The 11,047-nt window shown below is 38.5% G+C and overlaps 1 protein-coding gene across 2 annotated transcripts in view; it reads left to right on the forward strand.

Annotated features, from left to right (window-relative positions):
- acad11 (acyl-CoA dehydrogenase family, member 11) overlaps window positions 1-11,047 on the forward strand; it is a 43,611-nt gene that overhangs the window by 12,930 nt on the left and 19,634 nt on the right. For both annotated transcript variants that reach the window (XM_016538231.1, XM_016538230.1), the window contains exons 3-9: window positions 6,579-6,704; window positions 7,029-7,190; window positions 7,313-7,477; window positions 8,860-9,001; window positions 9,259-9,380; window positions 10,290-10,396; window positions 10,750-10,864. In XM_016538231.1, coding sequence (XP_016393717.1) covers window positions 6,579-6,704; window positions 7,029-7,190; window positions 7,313-7,477; window positions 8,860-9,001; window positions 9,259-9,380; window positions 10,290-10,396; window positions 10,750-10,864 — 939 coding nt within the window. The remainder of the gene's footprint in view (window positions 1-6,578; window positions 6,705-7,028; window positions 7,191-7,312; window positions 7,478-8,859; window positions 9,002-9,258; window positions 9,381-10,289; window positions 10,397-10,749; window positions 10,865-11,047) is intronic.

Raw genomic sequence — 11,047 nt, forward strand, 5'->3', positions numbered from 1 at the left:
CTCGGGTACAGAAGCCCTCTCTGGGCCGAACTCAGGAACAGAAGCCCTCTCTCGACTCTGGTCAGGGGCTCGAGCCATCTCTCGACTCTGGTCAGGGACTAGAGCCAACAGTCTTTTCCTCCCCATTCTCCTCTTTTGGGCTGAGGTGAAGGAGATAGCTGCTGAGATAGGGCTTGGGAGTGAATCGACCGGCAGGCCAGACATGGGAATAACAGCCCTCTCTGGGCTAAACGTGGGGGTAGGACTGACAGAGGGCTTCGACGAAGGAGGGAGGAGAGGGTGCAGGTCAGCAAATACATCCAAAACTTCTCCTTCTAAGTCCAGGAATCCCAGATCCACATTGAGCTCACCCTCAGCCATGGTGCAGGTGGCGGAGCTCCTCTCCGCGCTCTCGCTGTCCACGGCATTCTCCCTCGCGGCAGGCTCTCACACCTGGACTGACATCATCAGCAGCTGCGGCGATCCTCAGCTCTGTCGCTCCTTGCTGCGATGGCTCGTCGGTCGCGGTGGGTTCGGGCTCTCTATCATCGGTGGGCTCAGGCTTAAGCTCCGCGCAGCGGGGTGATGGTGGGCTGGGCTCTGGGTCAGGAGTGGAACTGGCAAGATCATCCTCGGGACAGACAGTGAACGGCGATCCATTTCTCGCCAGTATCCACTCCACAAAGGTGGCGAAATCCGCTCTAGGGCCATTTCTGGACGACGACACTCTGCACGCAGGGTTCAGGCTGGCGTGATAGAACGCGCAGAGTGCATCGTCCAGGTAGCTGGTTAGATGGCCGATTTCCAGAAACAGTCTGGTATGGCCCTCGAGCGATCTCTCCCCCTGCTCCAGCAGGAGGAGGAGATATCCTGGACGGGAAAAGGGGTCGAAGAGATCAATGGGGAACAAACAGTAAACAAAACACTGAACAAAACGCGGAAACAAAACGGATGGGAAACACGCAGTATTACTTTTTTGTCAGTCGAGTCTTCTGTCACACTCTGTGTCAGAGAGAACAACGGAGACATGTATCTTTTATAAATCCAAAACAAGGGGGTAATCCACACTAGGAATGGCTGTAACACACGAACATGACGTTTGTAGACCCGACAAAGATACATGGGGTAACGAGGGTAATTACAAGACATACCTGGATGACATGAACACAATCAAGCACGGGAGAAACTGGGTCACGGAGCACATGGGGAGGGAAAACACAACAAAACAGGTCCATATTCCTGACACATATGGGATGGCATGAGGGTGTAAAGGATTGGGTATCCCTAAGGGCTGTATTTTTTGTGTTCCACTTTGCTGCATTTTAATTTAATTGACCTACAGCCATTGTGTTTTTTTGTTTTCTCCCTTTAACCAAACCTGTCTGTCTGACAAAACATTTATTTCGTTTATTTTTAAGCAATTTCACTTTGCATTGAGATATTTCATCATGACAAAACAAGAATCTCCTTTTTATTGTTGTTATAATTTTTTTTGGCTAGGGTACTTGAACATTTTTAATACTCAAGTACTGTTTAAAGTTTTACTTTTTTACTTTGACTTTTTATAGCTAAGTATGTTTTTGGCCAAATACTTTTACTTTTAATTGAGTAAAAAGTTCATTGAGTATCTGTACTTTCTCTTGAATATAATTTTTGAGTACTTTTACACTGTGCAGAAGGAATGCCGCTTATGTGACGGCCCATTGAGCTCCCAGGCGCACGTGATGCGTGCATGCTGTGCTTGGGCAGAATGCAGAAACGCACTGGGGGAGTCTGATTGCCGTTTCTGAAAGGATATGCTAATCAAGACCCTCCATGCGGGACTCGTAGAATTAGGGGGGGACGTTAGGTACATGTCCCTACCAATATCCAGCGATTACCAAATTGTCCCTAGCAATAATTTTTATCAAACAATTAAATATATGTATGTTTTTGTAATTTCGGATGCATCTGAAATATGTCATACCATTGATATTACCTAAGAAGTTAAAGTAAATACGTTAGAAAACTGGTACTTCAAGGAAGCACAATTAACACATGGGCGGACGCAGTCGCACACCAGACGAGAAGCGCAGCATCTCATTTAGAACAACTCACGTTTCTTTCCCACTAAAATTTGAGATTTATTTGTTAGTTGTGGTGTTTGCTTTATATTTAGTTTATTGGGTTTTCATGGTATTATAACTTTTGTGATTTTATGATATTCATTTTGTTGTGAATTTTATTTTATTGATTGGTGTACCACGGTATGGGAGGTCTTATTTTTGGGTTGTGTGATTTTGTTTGTGTTTCAGGTATGGTTTGAGTGGTTTTGAATAATTTTGGGTTTCTGTTTCCTCCCATGTGGTGTGTTATCCAGTCTATGATTCAGGGTTGATTTGCCTTATCTTGGGTATCATATTCATCATTGGTTTTATACAATGTAATCTAATAGTTTAATTTAAGTTGGTTTACTTTATTTCAGTTTTGTATTTACATCCTTTTTTTTGGAACATTTCTGTCAACCCGGTTATTATTTTAATAACATTATCTATGGAAAAGGATTATATCTGTCATTCTAATAAAGTATTAACCTTTTGTACTCTGGCTTCTAGTTCATTTATTTGAACTACCTGTGTTAAAGATATCATTGTTAGGGTCCCTTACCCCAGAAAGTGGGGGTGGCGTAGTAAATTTGGCCGACATTCCTAACAGCCATATATTTGAGGTCACACTGGGTGCCTATTGCACCCAGTTCAAGACAGCAGTCCAAAACGGCTAAAATAAAAGTTCACTTGCGTCGAGTTTGAGCAAATGGAAAAGAAAGCATGATCTGTGGCTATTATTAGCCCTCTATATAAATCATACGGACAGAAATACAAACATTTTGCTGGAAGATGCACAACACACAATCTTCCACACAATCAACACACAATCTGCTCTGCTTTTCCCCACCAATGTCAAAAGCAAACCTACGCCCTTGACATAAACAATGCCACTGAACCGAACGGAATTTTGCTGATTTTTGCAGCTGAAAATGAGCAAAGAGAGCACTGTACATTCACTCCCCCACCTACAATTCCAGCCGGTACTGAGACTCGAACCCGTGACATGCGGGTTACAAGTCTGACTCTCTAACCATTAGGGCACAACTGCCTGCTTAGTTAATGGTGCTATATTTATTATTATTGTTTTCTAGAAGCCAAAGGAGCCAGTTTGTACAGATCTTTATCTCTTAGCAATTAACTTTATTTTGTCAAAATATTGCGCCCTTTTCTGCTTACTAAGTCTTCTCTATATGATTTAGCAGCTTACACATGTTTTTTTCTGTGGTTTAGACATCATAAATTAGTAGAACAACGTCTTCAGTAGTACATTGACCGTGCAATCAATGCTGTTGTTTACATCCGAGTATCTCCAATATGTCCGGGTGCATCCGGGTAACTGAGCAAACCGTGATGTAGGTGCAAACATTCTGTTATCTATTACATATCTATTACGATTACATATCTATTATGTTCGATATAATGTTGATTTGCCAAAACGCAATGAAACCGCTAATGAAGCCAATCGCTAATCTGCAAAGTCATCGCATCACTGCAGCTGCCATTAGAAGTCCCGGTTGCTATAGAAATAGTCAGCGTTCTTGAGATGTGCGCTTAGGACTGGTCATGCCTGAGAGGTATTTCAAAGATGGCTGCTGAGTTAATTTTTTTTAATGGCCGCCGAGTGAAATGACTTGCCTTAAAGGGATTTTGGCACATGTGATGCTAAATCTAAAAAATCACGTCATTAATTTCATGTTTACGTTTATCTTAAAATACTGCAAAGATATTTATATATATATATATCCCATCCCTGCATACTTGAAGTACATACTACGTGTGCTGATAACCTTTTATTGATTTAGCCTTGTCATGTCCTCCCATCACTGTTTTTCTTTTTTTCTGAAGTAAACAAACTAAAAATATGACATCCGTGTAAGCTTCTCAATTCCTAGAACTTTCACTAACATTTTTTGGTGCCCAGGATAGCGTCAAAGGATAGCGTTGCGGAATAAGAATCCCAGAGTTAGATGGAAGTTGGAATTGAAAGGGAGTTGAATGAAGATGGACAAACAGAGTGGATGAAAAAGAATAATCTGCAACTCGACAACGAAGCTGCTGACTCAGTTGGAAGAGGAGAATGGTAAAGAAGAACCAGACTGTGCTAAGTTGCCTGAGTTGCTATCAATGTTATTTACGAAGGAGGAAAGTTTAGTGGATCTTGACCAAAGCATTAAAAACTAAAGCCCCATGGACGATTTGGAGAGGGAGATAGCTAGAAAAAGCATAAGTGCAAAAAAAGAGAAAAAGCACTGCAACTTTTAGAAAGCCAGACCATTGAAACAGACCGTTGAATCTGAAAATGTCTTCTGCAGCTGCCCTGCACACCGCAAGGCTTGTGTATATTGTGAAAATCTGAATCATAATCCTGAAAATTGCTCTGAATATTCAGTGTCTGCTTAAGAAGATAAGCTGAAATAATTGGGAAAATGTTTTGCTTGTTTGGAACCTAAAAATATAGCAAAGTTCTGTAGGATAAAGGGAATTTCCTGCTTTAAGTTCGGACGTAAGCATCACCTGTCAATCTGTGAGCGAAATGACAAGCAGCCTGATGTTAACAATAAAGGTGTGGAAGATACTAACGCTAGCTCTGAAGCTATTGTGTCCTCGGAGTCAAGCACTGTGAAACCAAAGGCTGATGGGCAAAACGATTGTACTGCTTCAAACAGTTAAAGTGTGGATAGAGGGTCTGGCAGGTAGAAAATGAGTATGTTGCTTGTTTGATGGAGGCAGCCAAAGAAGCTTTGTGCAAGAGATTTTGGTAAAAAACACTAGCATTACCAGTGCTAAATAGAGAGAAGCTGGATCTTCACAGTTTCGGAGCTGAGTGTCAGTGATTACAGTGAATGTCATGAAGTTGACACTTGGAAGTATATGGAACACAAATGAAAGAACAGAAATGGCAGCAATTGGAACTCCTCAAGTCTGTACTGCTTATATGAAAGTTCCTGGAGAACATGTGCAAAAGAAGTTCGAAGCTAAGGGTCTGCAATTCGCTGAATTTTTCTTTTAGCTCACTAATGATTCTGAGAGTTCAGTGTTAATAGGAGCAGACTACTACTGGCAAGTGGTATTAGGTAGGGTAGAGAGATTAACCAAATCTCTTGTAGCCCTGGAAAGTATTTTTGGATGGGCTAAACAAGGACCAATTCTCATGTCTAGTGTAACAGACACAACATGCATGCAAATCTGTTTAGAAGAAGATGTACATATTTCAAAACAGTTGTGTGCCTTTAGGGAAATAGAGACTTTGGGCACACTGAACAAGACAGCTGGAAGTCCAGAAGAAAAAGAAGCTGTACAACACGGACAGTAACTTTGGTAACACTTTATTTTGATAGTCCACTTTAGACATTCTACTAACAGTAAGTAACTTTGCAACTACATGTCAACTAGTAGTCAATAGAGTATTAGTAGACTGTCTGCTTAATATCTTCTAACACTTTATTTTAATGGGTCCACAACATATAACATACTGACTGTGTCAACTTATTCTATTAACCCTAAACCTAACCTAACAGTCTACTCTGAGAGTTAGTAGACATGTAGTTGCAAATTAATGAGAATTAATTAACATGTATTTGCAAAATTACTTATAGTTAGTAGAATGTCTAAAGTGGACTATCAAAATAAAGTGTAACCGTAACTTTTAAGGATGGATATTATCAGGCAGAGTTACTCTGGAAACCAAATATACCAGAACTACCAAACAGCTTCAGGGTGGCTATATAGAAAAGGTTTGAGAAGCTGCAGAGAAAACTAAAAGCTGACGTAACCTTTTACACAAATTACAGAGACGTAATACTACAAGACTATTTACAGCAAGGAAGTCACTGACTCATAGTTTAAAACCACAGTTAACTATCTGGTTTCTTCAACTTCCACTCGAGAAGAAATCTGCCTTTAAACTTAAAGAAATAAAGATTTGACATTTATCGTGATAATTATCGTTATCAACTGATATGAAAAATTTTATTGTGATAATTTTTTTGCTATATTGCCCAGCCCTATTGGCTTGCTGCCGTTGCAGCGCATCTGAGTTTTCTCCTAGCTTTAATGGTGTCACTGTCGGCCGGCTTACGAATGCAACCAGGAAAATGGCCCTAGGGGAACATTCATTTCTCGGGGAACCGGCTTGGTGGCTAGTTCCTATAACTATGTTCTTATAACTACCCGGTGCGAAAGCCCCTAATGGTGAGCTTAGTGCTCGCCTGAGATTCATGTATTCATCTACTGCAGCATGTGACTACTGCTTGACTCCTGTATCAACTCATATTTAGATTTCCCCAGCTCCCCAGAGTATTTATGAGGAAGCTCTTGCTTAGTTGAAAGATTCTGAGGCAATGGTGCTCCACACAGAGTTATACAGTGGCTGACACCGCCTTGCTCTCAAGCGGCATTGGATATTGCGATGCAATAGCTTGATTCATTCTTTCCAGAGAAAGGGATGTCTCATTTTCTTCTCTCAGGGAACCATGGTTATATTGAGTAACCTGAGACATTTTGTGCCTGCAGATAGATAGAGAGTATGCTGTTCAAAAGGCTCTGTATTCTGTTGGCTTTCCGGTTCCTCATCCTGTGCTGTACTGCACAGACACTCATGTCATTGGCACAGAGTTTTACATCATGGAACATGTACAGGTACTCATAGCCAGTAAATGTTAACTTCATTCAAATTTCATTCATAATAAATAATAAATTAATTCATATTATTTCTACATTGAACCATATTTGAGTTAAATATAGCCAAACAGGCAAGTTTATTTCAAGATTGTAATTCTCTTTGAGATGCAAAGTAACAGCTCTAGCTCAAGCAGTTAAAATTACACACTTGGCCAGAAAGGGGCAGGCAAGGTTGTTGTTTTTTTCACCCCACTTATCAGTCCGTTTAGTTATCAATTGTTTATGAATGGTGGGATTCTTTGAAGGATGATGATATGCTGTAAATGTACATCTGCAAATCAGGGACGTATATTCAGGGACTTGAGGCTCCCAGGGGTCAGTGCGGCAGAGCGGACAGCTCTGTATGTGGCTGCAGTGGAGACGCTAGCCAAACTTCACTCCCTAGATGTCCGTACACTTGAACTCTTGGGATATGGGAAGGGAACAGGTTATTGTAAAAGACAGGTGAGATGATAAAATCATCAATGAGGTATTGATTTGAAATCAGTATTTTAATTCTTATTATTCTTTAAAGCTACGGTCATCTTTTCACTCATCAAAAAAAACAAAACTTTTTTTTCTTCCAGGTCTCCACATGGACAAAGCAGTACAAAGCCTCTGCCCACAAAGAGATACCAGCCATGGATAAACTTTCTGATTGGCTAAGCCGCAACCTGCCAACCAATGACAATGAAGTGTCCCTTGTTCATGGCGATTTCCGAATTGACAACCTGATATTCCACCCTACAGAGGTACTGATACTTGATGCATATGCATTTAAAATCATTCAAAAGTTTTCTTAATGTTTTGTTTTTCTTAATGTTTCACCAAAGCTGCATTTATTTGAAAAAAAAAGAGAGACAAGATATAATATTGTGAAATATTATTACAATTTAAAACTATTTTAATATTTGAAAAAAAAATTTTTATCCCTGTGATGGCAAAGTTGGATTTTCAGCAGTCATTACTCCAATCTTTAGTGTCACATGCTACATTTTTTCAGGATTCTTCAGTATAATTTAAAATTTAATTTAGAAATCTTTTGTAGTTGATCATTTGAATGTGTCCTTACTGAATGAAAGTATTAGTTTCTTTAAAGTCTTTTTTGAAAATGTATAAACATTTGTAGAACACAATATAAAGTATGGAAATTCCTCCATAGAATCTTCGTAACTAACTTTAACGGGATTAACGAGATCTCCCTTCTGCTGTTCTAATGCCGTATGCCCTTCTTTCTTTTTCAGACCACAAAAAGAGAAACTTAAAGAAATGTCCCGCTCATGCTCATCCATATTATGGCAGTGAAAAGAGACCGGCAACAAGCTATCAACAAAAGATGCAAAAGTATCAAGTAATCTTGATTTCTTGCAGCTTGTGTGCTTTTCTGGGCGAGTTGGAGTGAACTGCTGTGCTAATAAAGTCTCATGTTTGCACAGTCATGCATAGAAACCAATGTCCAAGGTCAGGAATTTCGTTAAATAACACATTAGCGGTACAAAACCCACACAGTACTTAAAGTATAAGACATGTGTCGCATGGGACTATTCTGTGATACTTTTGTGTCTTTTAATAGCTGGTTGCTATTCACTGTCATTATATGAACAAGCACAAGTGGGACATTTCTTTAAATTTCTTATTTTGTGCTCTGAAAAAGAAAGAAGGGCATATGGCATTAGAAGAACACAAGGGGGAGTAAATGGTGGCTTAATTTTCATTTTTTAGGGAACTACCCCTTTTCAAAGAGAAAATGTTTAACGATTACAGTGGTGTTACCTTTATGGATTCAATCAGAGACTTAAGACTTTTCCAGCTTCCCGTCAGTAAATGATTTATTACAAAGAGAATTGTAAAGATCAAGTGAATCAAAACTGACTGGCAGAGCAAGTCTTTAATTAACCTCCAATTATAATGTCACATCTTTGAGCAGAATGTTCTTAATGAGCCTATTAAAACTCTACTTTCCCACATAATTGTGTGATTGTGTGAAGTGATTGGTAATTGATATACCAATGTGTGTTTCTGTCAGTCATATCAAAAACTCAGTTCCTCCCATACATTAATTCAAACTTTTTGTTATTTGAGAAGAAATTTTACTGGATCTGGGTCTCCTGAAAGCTTTATGGTCTCTCTGCAGGCTCGTGTATTGGCTGTACTGGACTGGGAACTGTCCACTACCGGACAGCCAATAGCAGACTTGGCCTACTTTCTCATGCCACACTACTGGCCAAGTCACTACAAAGTCATCAGCACAATGGGTGGAGTCACAGGAGTGAAAGGTGGGGCATCTCTCTCTCTCTCTCTCATTTATTATTATTTTTTTAAATTAGGGGTTCAAGCACGTAGTGCTGAAACCCTATTGTAATTGTTAGGATTTTTAGGGGTTCAAGCACGCAGTGCTGAAACCCTATTGTAATTGTTAGGATTTTTCATTTTTGCCAGTACTGGCATTTTCTTAATTTGTCCTTGCCTCTAATATATCCTTTTATTATCTCTCTATATTTCATGTATTAATCCATACATTGCTTTTGAACAGGAATTCCCTCTCCAGATGACCTTATCTCCATTTACTGCCATTGTCGAGGCATCCCAAACTCTCTTCCCCAGCAAAACTTCTTCATTGCCATGGCTATTTTCAAAATGGCTGCAATTGCACAGGTATTGAGTTTAAAAGTTAATGCTTACCATGCCAAGCCATTGTGGTTAAAACAAAGTTAAACTGTGCCAATCAGATAAAGACATTCACTGATATGGAGAAGGTAAATTCACCTGCTGCAAAGGGGCAGTTTTTTATTTCACAAAATGACAGTTAAAGCTATTATAGCTATATTTATCCAAGATTATTACATGAGTTCTTATCAAATTATTAAATTAATTGACATTAAATATCATTGTATGTTGAAGTATTCATTATTTGAGAAAAAGAGAGTTGAGTGCTAAGAGAGACATGAAACTAAGCACAACTATATATCATTCAACAATTTGGGGTCAGGAAGTTTTTTAAAAATAAATTAATGCTTTTATTCAGTAAGGATGTATTAAATTGATCACGAGTGACAGTAAAGACATTCATATTTGCCATCACAGGAATAAATTACAGTTTAAATATATATAAAAATTATAAACAGTTATTTTAAATTGTAATTTTGTTTAAAAAACTTCTTTCAAAAACATTAAATTTTACCAACCCCAAACTTTTGAATGCTTGGCTAGTGTAAGTAGGAAATTGATTGTTTGGGACAACAGTTAATTATACTTAATTTAGTTAACGGGCATTATACAAATATATTTTTCTGCATTAAAGACAAGTCAGATTCAAGTATCCCTCAACCATGTAACAAAATGAGAGAAGTGTATTTTAATAAACATATTAATTGAAGGCTGATAATTTTACTCCCAGAATGCCAATTGTGTTGTTCAAGGTAGCAAATGATTGGTAAACCTTGTGTTAATTTTGTTTTTTGAAACACACTGCTATACACACAGGGAAAGTGACACTATTTCCTCTGTGTCAGGAAAGCACACAGGGTCTAAACTTACTAAGTAATTTTTCTTTCCCCATTTTAGGGGATACATGCAAGGCATTTGTTGGGCAATGCCAGTTCTCTTAACGCAGCTGAGTTTGAAGAGAGTGTGGAGCCCTTAGCTGAGCTGGGTTTACAGATCGCCCTTAGGTACAAAATCACAATCTCAACTCTACATGCACATTAGAGTAAATACCTGCACGACAGATCATTTGTTAATGATTATTTTCAGGTTTTCAGTGTCCAAAAATACATTTTAAGGATATATTTCCTTATTAGCAAGTTTTGTTTAATGAGCAATCTGTGTTTTGGTTGTATTTTTGTGGCTTATTTTGAAGTTGTTTCCTTAGAATCAGAATATGTAATTAAAGGTGTTTCCATGTAAGCAGGGTATATAATTATTGTTTGTATTTTTATTGTCAGGGTATGTGGTTTAAAATTGTAATTATATGTAATTATAAATGTTGATAATAGTTTATAAAGGATGCATTTTCTATCTGCAGCTCCACGTTAGCTATGCCGATCTCTAAAGAGCTGTTCATGCTGTCACCCAAAGGTCAGGCTGTCCTTCAGCATGTGAAAGAGTTCATGAGAAAGCATGTACTTCCTGCCCAACAGGTCAGCACTGCCGTCATCCCTGTTGGACACTCTGTTTGAGTACATAAAGATAAAGATATAAAATAATAAATACTATAAATTATAAATAATTAAAAGTAAAAGGTAAATAAAACTAAAAAAATACTAAATAATGATTAAATCATTATAATGATTTAAAAAGATTACTATGAACACCCCCCCCCC

This window comes from Sinocyclocheilus rhinocerous, unplaced genomic scaffold, assembly GCF_001515625.1.
Source record: "Sinocyclocheilus rhinocerous isolate Xijiao unplaced genomic scaffold, SAMN03320098_v1.1 scaffold2142, whole genome shotgun sequence".
NCBI classification, from domain to species: domain Eukaryota; kingdom Metazoa; phylum Chordata; class Actinopteri; order Cypriniformes; family Cyprinidae; genus Sinocyclocheilus; species Sinocyclocheilus rhinocerous.